At 46.2% G+C, this 15,546-nt stretch overlaps 1 protein-coding gene across 2 annotated transcripts in view; it reads left to right on the top strand.

Moving 5' to 3' along the window:
* The first annotated feature begins 1,242 nt into the window (after positions 1–1,242).
* arhgef18b (rho/rac guanine nucleotide exchange factor (GEF) 18b) overlaps positions 1,243–15,546 on the top strand; it is a 36,635-nt gene continuing 22,331 nt past the window's right edge. The window contains exons 1-10 of one of the 2 annotated variants that reach the window (XM_040052833.1): positions 1,243–1,976; positions 5,804–5,952; positions 6,213–6,820; positions 7,227–7,380; positions 7,911–8,037; positions 8,142–8,196; positions 8,691–8,735; positions 9,050–9,124; positions 9,643–9,751; positions 9,975–10,158. In XM_040052833.1, the coding sequence (XP_039908767.1) occupies positions 1,766–1,976; positions 5,804–5,952; positions 6,213–6,820; positions 7,227–7,380; positions 7,911–8,037; positions 8,142–8,196; positions 8,691–8,735; positions 9,050–9,124; positions 9,643–9,751; positions 9,975–10,158 (1,717 nt within the window). In that variant the 5' untranslated portion in view covers positions 1,243–1,765. The remainder of the gene's footprint in view (positions 1,977–5,803; positions 5,953–6,212; positions 6,821–7,226; positions 7,381–7,910; positions 8,038–8,141; positions 8,197–8,690; positions 8,736–9,049; positions 9,125–9,642; positions 9,752–9,974; positions 10,159–15,546) is intronic. The other variant, XM_040052834.1, reaches the window with a different exon arrangement.

The following is a 15,546-nucleotide window of genomic DNA, read 5'->3' as shown; positions in this document are numbered from 1 at the left end:
TGCTCTTCGATGGAGTGAGACGTTGTTTTTGTGAGTAACAAAGGTTTACTGCCAACAGGTCACTCGTTCTGGTTACGCTTCCACACTGCTGCGCTATCACGCTGCTGCAGTGATGTGTCAAACTGTACGTGTGGGCCATTCAGAGTGCGGTTCTCCTCAGCTGAGCAGAATGACACACAGAAAAAAGGGGAAAGAAAAGAAAGAGGAAGCGGGTTGAGAGACAGCAACTGTTTTGGCTGTATGCGCTCAGTTTGAGTCCGACGTTCCTGCAGAACAGTCCCATCTGAAGGATTTAAAACATCTGTTTTTTGGGGGGTTTCTGCCTTTAATTCACTCTTTTGGCCAACAGGAGGAATTTACACGCTGCCACTTGTGACCTTCCATCCAGCGTAAGTGCACTTTGTGTGTTTTTAGGTTTTTTTTATAAACTTTGACAGGTTGTGACTGGTGGTGGATCAAATGTGAGACGATGTGCAGCACATTTCGGTTGTAATACGCTTCAAGCCGTGTCATCTGTGGGAAAGTAGGGAGAGTCTTCCACATGATGTGCACCGACAGGAAATAGTTGCAAGAAATGCCAAGCCCCATGTCTAGCAGCTGCAGCAGACAGCGGTTGGTACAGTGCCTCCTGTTTTTAGCTCAAACTTGCTGCTTTAGTTGTTAGACTTGGTCTTTTCTGCAATGTGCAGTTTCCCTGTGAATCTGAATCTAAGAAAAACCCAGCATGGATCATTACCCTGTACTTTCATTGCGTATGCTTCCTTCTCCTTTTCTGTTTTTGTTTCTCTAAAACAGCTGCGTCTGCTAACTGGTCTGAAGCAAGAGGTTTGTACAAATGAACAAGCCTGAAAGTCAGTATTTGGCATGACTGGACCTTTATTGGGCGATCGGCGATCGTGGCTCAAGAGTTGGGAGTTCGCCTTGTAATCGGAAGGTTGCCGGTTCGAGCCCCGGCTTGGACAGTCTCGGTCGTTGTGTCCTTGGGCAAGGCACTTCACCCGTTGCCTACTGGTGGTGGTCAGAGGGCCCGGTGGCGCCAGTGTCCGGCAGCCTCGCCTCTGTCAGTGCGCCCCAGGGTGGCTGTGGCTACAATGTAGCTTGCCATCACCAGTGTGTGAATGTGTGTGTGAATGGGTGGATGACTGGATATGTAAAGCGCTTTGGGGTCCTTAGGGACTAGTAAGGCGCTATATAAATACAGGCCATTTTACCATTTATTCTCCGTCACATCCTGTGTCGGGTCTTTGCTGGATTTCTCCTCCCAAGGCCCGAAAGTGCAAAGTGCTTAAATTGGTTCTTGGCTAGCTTTCCTGTTAGGGGCTCATCCTTTGAGTTGGGCGTCTTCTGCACGCTCGAATGATTCACAGGTCAGTGTTAAGTGGACCAAGAAAAACAGCAAATGCTACGATGACTGGACTGAAAATGAGGGGAAAAAGCATCCACACAACAAAAAGAAAAAGCTTTGAAAGAGCTTCAGAAAGTCTGAACAAGTGTTTCTCGAGATGACTTGAAAAACATGACAAACTCCTGCACGCGTTGGAATCCAAATGCAAAGAAATAAGAGGTGACTGGAGACGTTTGCACAGTGCTATGGATCCATTTCATGAGTGCATATTGAAATAAAACTGCAACTCTCTCCTCCTCCTTACTTTGTCATTCAATCAGCTTAGAATGAATCTAAAAACAAGAGCTCTACCCCCCCCCGGGAAGTCTGAGAGCCCACTCCCTCACCCCTTTTAAAGACACCACACTGATATGCTTCTTGATGCCGCTCGCCCTCTCTCTCTCGCTCGTTTCTTCGCTCCCTCCCTCTCTCACCTCCCTCTTCCTCTTGCTGGGTGCCAGAGCTCGAGTGCGAGCGAGCTCCAGTTCCTGCTGGCCTACCCACTGTGCTGCTCCTATGGCGGACTCTCCTCTTAACAACTCCTGGCCATCCTTCTCCAGACTCTGGATGAAGAGATGGTCCTTCAAGAGAGGTAACCTGGTTTTACACTGACTTCATGTTTCAGCCATCGTGGGTATGTTGGGTGGATGGGGGGAGGTGACCCAGCATGGGCTGCAGACTGGATGTGACCCAGAGATGTGCGTTATACCTGCTGGCTACTGCTGCTGCTATTTTAATGTTCTCCTGGCTTCCTTTGGCCATTTTCACACCGTTGTTGTTTACCAGTTTGACCTGGTTGGGGTTTGTGGTCGGTGACAGTTAGTGCAGCAGATGAGACATTGGTGCAAAGTTCAGTGAGTCATTTCTCACTCTGTGCAGTGTCACCATGCACCTTTCAAATTTGAGCATAAATCTGTTACTGAATTTGTTTGTCCACCGGTGGAGCTGCACCGTGCGTGGACAGTTCAGGCTGTGAGTGAAGCTTTGCGTGGGACTTGGTGTGGCACTGGTCTTGTTGCCTTCTATCCGTTTAGAGAAAGCATGACTAACAGGTGGAGCTTCGTCGGCAGCTAGTTTCCTGCTTTCTGCGCTTTCGTGGTTTAATGTAATGCTTAGCGCACACGAGCAGCGTGGAACGTTTCCACTTTGCTTTCGTCCGAAGAACCCGGGCCGCTCAGCTCTGTGAAAACAGCCGTCGCATCAAAGAGGCTCTGCAGCCTGACAGTTGTTTTTTGATGTTTGCTTCAACCTCAGATCTCACAGCTTCTGCCTTCACCTCCAGCCCGTCACGCAAACACAGAGACACACAAGCCCACACTTTGTGTGATTCAAGCACCGGTGACAGATACTAAATGGTCACCACAACCTTAATGTGAGCTCTGTGTCTCAGACAGACAGGAGCTGTAAGTTTTATTAAATGAGTTGTAGTTTTATTTCCTGTGGTTTGTGTCACTGGGTGATGATGTATCGCCACACTGTGTAAGAAAGCATCAAGATCACAAAATCAACTGACATAATCACATGAGTTCCTCTTGTGATTAGCTTTGCAGACAAACGAACGACAGACTTTGTGGCAAACACGTGCGATCGTTTCCTCCTCGTCACACCGGCTGCAGCGCTGATGCACAGCTTCTGGTTTCTTTTTCCTTTTAATTAGCGGTTGCAATCATTCAGCAGCTCAGCGCAGTTCATGTGACTTAACTCACCATTACAGCAGCTGAATAATAAACACCTCTTTAGAGATGGAGTGAAAATGTGTGTTTAGAAAGTAAAGCGAGGCTCGATGCTGAGTAAGTCACAGATGCAAAGCCGTTCATGTTGTCGGTGTTGTTCATTACAGCCACTAGTTTTAGTACGTGGAGCCGGACTGCGAAGAAAACAGCTGACAGTGACAAACGCGCAAACGCGCTCACCTGAGGACGCACACGGGCGTTTCGTCTCTGTGTCATGTCGGGGGCGATATGAGAGGCCGACCATAAAAGGCCACAGTGGCGCTGCACGGCAGCATTAAGCAACCGCAGCAGCGCCTGTACTGGCTGTCTTAAGTTTACTCAACACGAGCGGGATCGGGACGCAAACAAATTCTCCTTCCAGTGAGGACACTGCCACCGCTGCAGCCTCGGCCTGTGATTTAGTAATATAGAAAACTGGATCTACAGCGCGTCTGTCTGTGTGTTTATATGACAGCATCCCTGGCTGCGCCGCTGAAGCCGGGAGTGGATGCTGCTGGTTTACAGCAGGACACGATGTCTGCGTTTCATCATAGCGTTCAGCCACTGCCGAGGTCTCAAAAGTGATTCTGAGAGAGGGAAAAACAGACACACAAGTTAGTGTGTGTGTGTGTGTGTGTGTGTGTGTGTGTGTGTGTGTGTGTGTGTGTGTGTGTCGCTCTGATGGTTAATGGTGATTTAGAAGGGTTCGTTTTTTTTCCTGAGTCTAACTGAGCTCAAGATGTCTTTTGGAAGACGCATCAAATCAACACAACACTAAAGAGGAGACACGTATGATGATAAATAGAAATGAATAAAACTTTTCATTGCAAACAACCCTTCACCAGCGCACAGTAACCAGGATATAACTCAAGTAGGAATAGAAAAAATAAAATAATAATTTTATTTATAGGCACCGTTCTTATAAGCAACCAAAGACCAAAATCACGCATGCAGTTAGAGTCATGTGTAAAATAATATTTGGTAAACGTAATAAAAAGTCAACAATAACAAAATAGGCAAGCTTTGTGTCTTATATATATCTATATGTATCTATATATATATGTATATCTATATAGATACATATATATATATATATATATATATACACACACACACACACACACACCCCAGATGTCATGGTAACTGGTAAATGGACTGGTTCTGCTCTACCCGAGCGCACTAACAGGCCTCATTCATCCATTCACACCCATTCATTCATACAGGCACAGTTTTCTATGCTTTAGTGTTTTTATCTAACATTCACACAACCAATGGATCAGTTTGGGGTTAGTATGCTGGATATGTGGCGTGCAGACTGGAGCAGCAGGGATCAAACTACCAACCTTTAGCAGATTATTTGATGACCGTCTGCGTGATCGAGTTATGTAATGTTTGTCTTTCAGGTTTTAAGCTTCCGTCATTTAAGTTGATCTTTTTTTTAAATATTAATATTTGTGCTAAGAGACTCGCTGGTGCAATCAGCAGCTAAAAAGCCGGACATCTTCTACAGGATCTGGCAAGTATTCAAGAAATGTATCTCTTAGACCGAAAAGCAACAACTGCTGTTCATGATGGTTTTCTGCTCTTGCATATATGATGTTGGGGTGTTTTATTTCTACACCAGAAGTGACTGGACTTGTATGACCATCTGAACGAAGTACAAACAGACACATCAGCTGCATCTCACCCTGTATTAGCACTGAAAAACATACTGATTGGCTCTGATGTGCCCGTTTTGTGATAAGAGAGGCCCACAGAGAGTGGGCTGAGCAGCAAAACAGCAGGAGTTACTCCCACACTGAGCTGAAATCAAACCTAAAATAGGCGAAAACATGTCAATAAAATCTGTCTTAACTTCTTTGGTTTTAGAGGCTCTGGTAAAATCCTCCGGAGCGCTCTCTGCTCAACTCGAGCTCAAACTCAGGAGGCTACATGCAGTAATACTCCTCATGGCGACGGGCTGCCGGAGCACAGCTGTAGCACCGAGCTGTTTGTTGCCATGTCTTTGAAATATTTACTTATCGCTGCATTATTGAGGGGAAATTCCAGTGTTTATATCTGCACCTTCTTTTTAACTACATGCATCATATCCTCTTTTTCCCCTCCTACTGAGTTTACACACATATTACACATATATCATTGGGAAAAGCCCATTTTTACACTGAATGAGGAAAACAGAATAAACCGTGTGGCTGGAGCCCCACCAGTGGACGTGACGCCGTGAAACTCTGACATGTTTGCTCTTATCGTGTCTCAGTAATAAAATGACACTTTTAGCTCCAGAATAAGATCCAGAAATTCCACGTTTGCCTCTTCTGTGTCTGTTCCCCTCACGTCACCTGAGCGCACTGGTATATTATATGATTTATTGCAGGCGAGCTGCTGAAAGCTCAGCAAGGGAATAATCGCCAGCCTCCCAGAAATGACATGGACACTAATGTTGGCTCACTGAGCAGTTGCCAGTGGTGACGGCGGTTTGTGGCATCATGTGAATCGAGGAATCTGTTTATGCGATGGAAATGCAAAGGAGCTTTCAGCGAGGGGCTGGAGCAGGGCTGCCGGCGGGGCCTTTCTTCCATTATTCACTGCAACTGTTCAAATGCATTCCACCGGTGTTAGACAGCTGATGACGTCTGCCTTTTCTCCTCGTGTCGGTTGTAAATTTGTGTTTATCGAGACTAATAAATGCCAAATGATTTCTTTTTAGCATCAGAGAGCAAGCCCTGCAGTCAGCCCTGTGAGCCTCCCGGTGCTCATCTCAGTGTCCAGCCTACCAGTGCAAAAGGATCTTCCTCCTCATTATCTCCTGCTTCTGTCACTGAGGACGTCTCCTTTGGGTGGACCAGTGATGACCAGGTGAAGCTGAACACTGAGCGTCACTATTATTTTAGGTTCTCAACAAATGCAATGAAATTTACCAAAATAATAGTGATCCGAGGTCCGTTATGGACAAATGAATTCTTCCCTTTTGTCTGACTTGAGCTTTAGCAGCAGGTGTCGGTCAGCTTCAGCTTTAACTCGTTCAAAGAATATCTGAACGCTAACATTTTACACACCAGGCTCCCAAAGTGTGTCAGGACTTCTATTCACGTCTGCTGTGTTTGCGCTCTGTCCAGGATGCGTGTTCGGTGGTGAGCGACTATGACTGCCCCTGCATCGAGGAGAGCAGCAGTGTGGAGGACTTGCAGAGCATCAGCCCCTCTCTCAGGGACTCTGAGTACTTAAAAGATCTGCGGGGAGGTACGCCGACCTCGCAGACAACTGCATCCACAGTGACCGCAGCCGCGGAGAGCGTCGACCTCCAGGAGCCTCTAAACACAAACAGTCCAGCCCTAAACCGACCTGCACACTCTTTTCTGAACACGCACTCCCCACACTTAAATGCACCGTTCCCGTCCTGCGAACAGCCTCCAGAGGAACTTCCTCACAACCTTGTGGTCGCTCAGCTCAGTCCTAAGTTGTTACCAGGTGGGTTCACTGATTGCGAGGACTCTCTCTGTGGAGGCTCTGCGGTAGGGTGGAGCTCGCCAAGTAATTTGATCGGATTGTCGGGATCAATGGAAACGGCATCGACAGCGGCGATGGAGGGAGCAAAGGACCAGTGCTCAATGGATTTTGATGGAGAGCCAGACCTGGACAGCTTTCCTATTCTAATCAGATCCATGTCTACATCTCGGAGGCACAGCTGGGGTGTCCCTCTGTCCCCCATCAACCTGGGGAGGAGGTAAGACGCAGAGCCGGACACGCAGAAACATTTCAGAGGAAGCGTCTCCTGTTACAGTCCAAATCTACTTGATCCATAAGTCATATAATAAAGTTTCTACATGGAGAAACATCTTGCTTCAGTATTACTCTGCACAGTTGTCACACTCAAAAACAAAAACACTTTTCTGCCGGTGTTATTTAAGTGAGCTGAACGTTTCCTGTGGTTGGTCTTTCACAGCTTTTTAAATAATGACGGTGAAGCTTCTTTGAGCTGTGAAAATGAAACGTGCACAAAAATACTGACAAAACAGAAAATACACACAAGTCATAGACTCCCTCTGTCTCCCACATGTGTGTGTGTGTATATATGCACATGCTTGTATATGTAAATCTATTTGCTTTGTGTTTGCTTGCCGTGCTGCCAGACTCAGTCTCGACACCAAGGCCATAGACAGTGACGGAGAGAGAGATGATGATGATGATGACGAGGAGCGACAGAATAGTCTTTTCCAGTCCACCTACAGCTGCTCGCCGTGTCCTGAGGAGGACTCCGGCAGTCCTGATGGCTTCAGCCTGAGGGTAAGCTGCCCAAAAATCAGGGTCACTGTGGTGGTAATAACTCAAAAGTGGCATCGAGGAACTAAACTTCTTTGTTAAAGTTATCTCACAACAAACCAAAAGCAACAATGTCATTTAGTTCCCTCTGAAGACGTCACAGACGTGCAGCTCTGCGCTGAACTCGAGCTCAGTGATTTCCTCAAACTGCAGGATGCTGTTCATCTTTCAGAACAAGCAGGTGCATTTCTGTGACACTGCAATGAATGAACACATCAACCAGTGAGCTTCTAATAGTTTTTGGAAAAGACTGGAAGTCCCAGAGGACTCTTGGTCTGGGACATATGGACGATAGGAAAGCTGTAGGTGACCACAGCTTGGATATTTGATACTAAACAACAAATTAACTGAACCACAAAGAACTTTCTGACCACATTGACCAAAATAACTGAATGTAAATTGCCGTCTGCGTAAGAAATCTATCGTATACAGTAAGTGTGTGTGTGCTGCTTGCTGAGGAGTGGATACATGTGCGTTTATTCTTCTTCTGTCAGGACCACGGTGAGCCCGGCAGGCAGCTATACTCCCGCTCAGAGATCCTTGCTACAGACGATTGCTCCCGTGCTGCACACATTTCTCGTGTTGTACAGACATCCAAACGGGCTGCCAGGGCAGCAGGAGGTGGGCCGGCGGCTTTAACGCCTGTAGAACAAATTTAAGTTCAGGTTTTATCACCTGAAGGCATCTTTCCTCATAACTGACCAGTTTATCTTTTTCACCTGTAGCTGAGGAATTTGACCCGGAAGAAAACCTGCATTCTACTGAAGGACAGACGCATATGTGAGTACACGTCATTTACATCAACATAGCTGCTCGTTCTCACCGTGTTCGAGAAGCTGTTTCTGTCGAGTGCAAGTTTAAAGATGTTTGAAAGAAGGAAGTGGTTTGATTACATTAGGAAACACGTCTTCTAAACTATGTTGGATTGTATTATTGCAGTTTTTGACTCCTTTAGTGCAGCAGTGCAAATCCTGCTCTGTAGCTTTAAATGGTGAGCTGCAGCTCTCTCACTCCCACATAGCAGAGGGGCTTTCCCCACTCTCTGCTGACATTTCTGCTCCATGTCATATGTCAGCAACCTTCTCCTCCCACAGTTCCCTCTCCCAGCTCCTTAGATGGCCCCTTTGTGTCTGTGTGTGTGAGGGGGAGGGTTATTTTATATGTACCCGGGCGGTGTGCGGACACAGCACACGGGGGAGGATTCTTCTCAATATCAGCACCCAGCTCCTAGAATTGTTCTCCTCCACTTAGTCTCAGTGTCTTGTTTGTCTCAGGGTGATGGTACAGAAAGTTCTGCAGGAGCTAAAGAAGTACCACGGGTAAGTAAACAGGAGAGGGAGGTCTGCGTGCTTTCACTGCTGTAGCGGCGTCCCAGTCTATAAAGCACCAGCAGAGCCAGACTGTAGAGCGTGCGTGTGCACACACTGCACTGTAAGTGCAAGCATGTTTTTGCCATGTTTTGCATGTTGACATTGTGCAGTGACACTGCTGTTATCACTGGGAAAACACTCACCGAGTCTAAACCACACTCTTTGTTTTTGTACAGTTCAAAGACTCGAGCCATGACAAACACGTTTCTCACATTTGGAGATTTTTGAATCAAGCCTTTCATTGTCATTGTTGTCATTGACAGAGAGAAGCAGAGAAGCAGCAGATCAGACACCAAAGATTCAGGAAGTGTCACTTGGTACGAGTTCCTCTCTAACGAGTAAGTACGGCCCTCATCGTTGTTCCCCTGTGACTGAAGCTCATCGTCTCACATTTGGGATGTTTGTGATCTCAGCGAGTCCTGAGAGGAGTTTGATTAGCCGTCGGTGACGGGATACAAAACTAAAAGCAGTGAAAGACAAAGTGCTGATACAGTGCAGGCTGCTCTTGGTTCTGCAATAATGTGGTTTGTTTTTATAGAAACCATCAGAAAACTTACTAATCAACAATGTCCCCTGTTTGCCAGGATGAATTTCTGATGTGTGCTTCAGGGGAAGTTTTATGGGTTTTTATTCCCTTACTATGTAAAGCTCCCTGAGATGACCTGATGCTGCACAAAAAAGTCAATTGAAACTCAACAAAGAGTGTAATGGTTTTAAAGCCAGGGATAGCAGTGGATCATCTGCTTCCATCTCACCCTTTAAAGGCTGAAAGCAGAAGAAAAAGATGCCACAGAGATGCTGTGGTGTCTTTACACTAGCCTGTAGTTTATACTTTACTCTCTTGCTCATCTACCAGGAATGAAGAAGAGGAGGATCGTATAGAGAAGGTGGAAAGAGGCACAAAAGTAAAAAGGACTCTGAGCTCTCTCAGGAACAGGATGACCGGCTCCTTCAATAAAGACAAGGTAATCCTGTGAAGCCCCTACGACTTCATGGCGAAATATAAATGTACCTTTTGCACTGAAGTGCGTGGCACGTTTGGCCTAATGATTGCATTTTAAAGCAGATTGCAATCTCTATCCGAATTGTATGTCCTGCCTCAGCCATGAGATGTCATGTTTATTATGTCTGAAGAACACAACATGTGCATGAAAAAACCAATCTTCCTCTTTCCTTGTTCCTCTGCAGGGTAAGAACCGCGAAAAAGAGCCTCAGAAAGACAAGGTGAAGGACAAGGACAGGGAGCCCAAAGAGAAAATGTGTGGCATTCACAGCAATGGGCATCATTTGGTGCCAGGTTCCTTCTCCAGTTGTGCCACGTGCTCGTTGTGCAGCAAGGCGCTGCAGAAAAAGCATGGCCTGCAGTGCACGAGTGAGTAACACCACAGCCACAGGTGTACACGCACCCACGCTTCTTCTCAGTCGGACACATATGTGCACAGGTGCCGCGCTCATGCACAAGCTCGCATCTATTTATACTGCATGCACACTCACTCGCCCACTTAGTGGCGCACTCATGCACACAGGTAAACAAACCACACACACATGCACATACAACACGAAGAGCTTGTGCTCACTAAACACCCGTTCAGCCTCTTTACACTGACATCTTTGTCAAAGCACATATATGTGAATCAGACAGCAGCTTTCACCACCCGTCACAGTGACTGTGGCTCCTCTTTGGGGCTGTTGAAGACATTTTGCTGAAAATAAGGCGTTCCCTTCCCTTGTTAGATGTTAAGATGACACAGCCTTCCCCTTTCCCGCCTCATCATTACTTTACCTCATCAGGTCACACACCTCGGTGAACTTGTTTGGACAAATTCTTGCAGATGTTTCGGTGAAGCTGCAGCTCGCCTTAGATTTGTTTTTCTAGTTTGCAACATATTTCAGATTTCTGCTGTCTTGTACGTGTTGAATGAGCTCGAAGTGAAAAAGCTGAGCCTCGCTTTGTCTCAAGGTAACCAAAGCTTCATGAATCCATTGGTCTGTTACTCTTAAGCCAATCAAGGGCAGCGTACAGGCTATAGTCAGAATAATGTTATCGAATGTGTCTTTGCACATTTGGAAGATTATAAATAACTGCAACAGCTTCTGATAAACTACTTGTACGGTGCATGGAAGAAGTTTCCCAGTGAAACTCTTTAATAATGGCAGTCGTGTTAGTGGACGTAGACGAGAGTTAAGAACCTTTAGTCTGTATTATTCACATCTGACCATAACGTGTCTGACAACTTTACTCAAGTAAAACTAGTTTGCGTGTCAAATGTTAAGCTTCATGTCAGTAAAATGATAAAAAGTCTCTTCTCTTGATAAAGACGATGGCAGCACAGGTTTCAAAACTGCGTCTGACCAAACCACAGCGCCACGTTTGGAGAAAATCAAACACAGCATACCAGCACAACAACCTCACATCAACTGTTGGGCACGGTGGTGGGCGGGGCAATGCTTTCAGCTCGTTTTGCAGCCCCGGGACTGGACACCTTGCACTCACTGAGTCCACTGTGCACTTCTTAGTATACAAAAGTATTCTAGAGGCAAATGTGAGATTGTCTGTCTGACCAAACCTGGGTCACGCAATAGGACAATGATCCCAAGCACAGCAGCAAATGTTACAGCAGAATGACTGAAAAAGAAAAGAATCGACGTGTTTCGATGGCACCGTCAAGTCAGGTCAGTTACATTTAATTAGTTTAACTTATACAGCACCAAATCACAACAACAGCCGCAGGGCTCTTTATACTGGAAGGCGAAGACCCTACAATAATACAGATGACCTCTTTGAGCAAGCACTTGGCGACAGTGGGAAGGAAGAACTCCATTTAAACAGGAAGAAATCTCGTTCAGGACTCTAGGAGGGGCAGTGACAGGAATGCTGTGGGCGGACCTTAAGAGCATAAACAAATGTCCACAAGCCTCAGTGAACTGAAGCAATGCTGTAAAGCAGCGGTCCCCGACCCCCGGGCCTCGGACCGGTACCGGGCCGCGAGAGTTGAGGCTCAGGTGTGAAATGTTTTTATCGGTTTTCAGCGTTATTTTGTTATCGTTTTTATCGTTTACTCGGTTTTCCTGGGTCTTTTCACGTGTGTTATGAATAAATTTTCTTTTTTTCGGTACCGGTACTAGTTTTATTTTGTTGTATTTATCCGCGACACCTTAAAGGCCGGTCCGTGAAAATGTTGTCGGGCATAAACCGGTCCGTGGCGCAAAAAAGGTTGGAGACCGCTGCTGTAAACGCTCGATGGCTCAGCTCTTATACAGCAGTCATTCACACACACATTCATACAAGCACTTTAGCCTCTTTAGCCAACATTCACACACGGGTTCAACATCCAAGCATACTTTAGCATGCAGACTGGAGCAGCCAGAGGTCGAACCACCAACCTTACCATTAGTGGATGACCTGCTCTACCTGAGCTGAGGTGCGCTCGGATTCCTTCACAGACTGACTGATCGTGTCACACTTTTTCATTCCTGCTGTAGGTGGTCCTGCGAAAACGTTATTTTACTCACAACCGTGTCTAAAGCGATGCAGTTAAAATGGATGGTTCTAGACACACTCTCAGTATTGATGTTACATCTATGTTTATACAGGTTTGTTAAAGTGACAGTTTTAAACTCCTACTGGGTATTTCCTTTCCATCACCGTGACTGATGCTGGCAGTGTGGACTTTTGTCACATGTGTTGACATTATTGTAAACCAGAGGCCGTCTTCTCATAAGCCATGTGGTCTGGCTGTTGAGAATTTCACATCAACAAATAAAGTTTCCAGTAACAAGGAAACAGAAGTGTTCTCAATGTCATCACCATTTCTCTTTGCTTTCACTGGCACATGTGGATGGGAGCACTGGGGGCATTTAGTCATTCTGTGCTATTGCTTCATTATTTCATGACTATAACCCAATATTTCCTTTCTCCCTCTATTCTGTGGCAGACAAAGGCCATAATACGTCCAGGATATTTATACACCGTGCGATCTGGCGGTCAGGATGTAATATATGGTTGTTTCTTATTGTTTGCTTATTAAACAGAGCTGCTCTGGTATCCTTCAGCGAGGCTCGGCGTGCCACACATTCAGTGTCTTCCTCTTTGGACTGCCTCTTTTTTGACATCTTCGTCTTTCAGCTGCTCCCCTTAAGGGTGGATCATCTGCTTCCATCTCACCCTGTCCCTAGCATCATCACAGCGACCCTCTACATACCACTACATCCACGAATCCCCTCTTTTGTCCTCCTTCCTTTTCTTCCTCCCTTCAACATCCTTTGCCCAGCATATCCACATCTAACCTTGTACATCCTGGTCACTCCCAGTGAAAGTCTGAGCATCTTCAACCATACACTGTCATCTTGTAAACCTTCTCTTTCATTTTGCTGCTATCCTTCTGCCGCAAATCATCCCTAATACTCGCGGATGAAGCAGGCTCTCATCCACCTGCTCCCCGGGCTCACTACAGATCACATTGTTGCCTGTAAATATCATAGTCCACAGAGCCTCCATCACTGTGTCAAAGAAGAAGGAAGGGTCTTAGCAGATTGCTGGTGTAATCCTATCCCCACCTTGAACCTGCCTGTAAACCTGCTGTACACCCTGCACCGCCCTCACATCCTTCTTCACGCAGTACCACAGTTCCTCTCTTGCTTTCATAGATCCACAGAAACCACAGTGCAGTTCTTTTTGACTTTCTCTACACTTCTCCATCAGCACTCTCAAAGCAAACATGTCTGTAGTGCCCTTTCTCGGCATGAGGACACTGCTGTTCACTTATCGTCACCTCTCAACAACTCTTTCCCATATCTTCAAGGTATGACTCATCAGCTGTATCCCTCTATAGCTGCCTCAGCTCTGTACATCACCCTTGTTCCTGAAAATCAGTACCAGTACACTTTTCCTCCGATGCTCAGGCTCTTTCACTCTCCGAGATTGTGTTAAACAATCTGGATAAAACAATAATAATAATTATAATAATGCATCTGTTACATTTCTCCATCCATCAATCATCATCGCTGCTGCTGCTGAATGAAGTCACAAACCCTAGATGCTCATGTGTTGTTGTTCCGCGGACACAGGCGTGAGAAAACAAGTGAGTGTCCCTTTAATTTGAACTCAGCCCTGTGGGGATTCAGCCTGTGGAATGCGTCGTTTGTATGCCAGAGATTGTTCCCAGTGGAGACACAAACTGGACAAAACCGAGTATGTGGGATACTTGTTGCTGATCTCACTGGCCGGTGTGTTTTATTTAACTCACGGACAGACTACATTTCCCTCCGGATGCAGCTGATTCAGGCAAATCCGAGTCTTCTTGGGCGGTAAGAAGCGGCTACTGTAGCGATGGTCTCAAGCGGGATCAGGTGGATAACTCCCGTTGTTTCCCTCTGTGGACTTTTCAGTCATCCCTGTCGTTAGCTAAGCCAGCTAAGAGCTAATCAAAGCCAACTAGGAGCTTTTTTCTTTTCCCTCCAGTGTTGACTCGGTGTGATAATAAGGGCAAGACACATTTACTTCCCCGGGAGTTTAATTTATACTTAGCTGGCCCAAATTAGCTCCCAGCTATTCTCAGCGTAGTGCTGGCTACTTATTAGCCTCGCAGCGCTTAGCGTGCTAGCTCGCGAACAACCTCTCCTTCTCGAAACACAAGGTTAGCTGAAAGCTTGTGTCTTTGTGGCGTAAACAAACCCACAACGCCACGAAACTCGTCTGTTTGTTGAACTTTACGTGGGTTTTTCGGTGACTTTGCGCTGCTGCCGGTTGTAGACTTTGCACGAAGCTCAACAGGTGATTGCTAGCGTTAGCTTCCAAGATAACTTGGTGTGCCTGAAGTCTAATTTACTGGCGTTTCCTCTCATGTAACGTGTTTCAACCGGAGCGTGTATTCACGTTTACAGCAGTAATGTTAGAGCAGTGTTGACCGAGGCTGTCTCCACCTCGTTTCCATCAGCCTCCTTTATTTGTCTTTGCTCCCTCCTCTTAGCTGACTGAGACCCAGGCAGCTTTTATTCCTTAAATGTATATTCTTCAGTGTATTAAATGAGATGCTTCCCATTCCTCGGCCGGGCAGGTGATGCCCCTCTGCCAGAGCTTTGCTGGCATCAGGCGATAGGAATGCCCCAGGCTGAGGGGTGACCATTCAGCCTGTCACCTCACTCTTCAGCCTTTCTGTTCTGACTGGGTCACATGGTGCTAATTGTGCTTGGCAGGTCTACCAGTGCATAACAGCCCACTCCACTGACTCTGGGTCTCACCCATGTCTGCCTGTTAGCACAACACTTCTTTATGCATCACTGCCTTTCCTTCAAGCATGCCCGGCTCTCTGAGTGTTTGCATTTTACACGATTGAAGGTTTGGCTCTCACACTAGTATTCTCCTCCTGTGGACCATTGTTGTCTACTTTTATACTGGTAACCTTTGGCCTAATTAATCAGGAAATGGGGGGGAAAAAAAGCACCATTACCAAGAAAAAGTAGAATGGTTTGGACCATTATTTCCAGGAGTGAGAACCAGATTAATCTAATAGTTCAAACCCAAGCAAGGTCAAGTGTACGACAATGAAGGCATGGTTGTTGTGCTAATTTATGTTGTGCATTAGATTATTGGTGGTCTTCTTTTGGTGGAGATGTTTCACTTCACTTTGTAAACTGCGCCGCTTCCCTCCCGTTTCATTAGATGATGTCATTGGGTTGTCTGGCCTCTTTGGACTTTGTCCCCATTGTTTTTTGTCGCTAGTGTTTTTGGGGATTAAGAGTAACTTCTTTCTTTTTCTTT

Source organism: Simochromis diagramma, unplaced genomic scaffold (assembly GCF_900408965.1).
Source record: "Simochromis diagramma unplaced genomic scaffold, fSimDia1.1 OVJJ01000419.1, whole genome shotgun sequence".
NCBI lineage: Eukaryota > Metazoa > Chordata > Actinopteri > Cichliformes > Cichlidae > Simochromis > Simochromis diagramma.
Note: the sequence above shows the minus strand (reverse complement) of the source record. Positions and strands in the feature narration are given on the sequence as shown.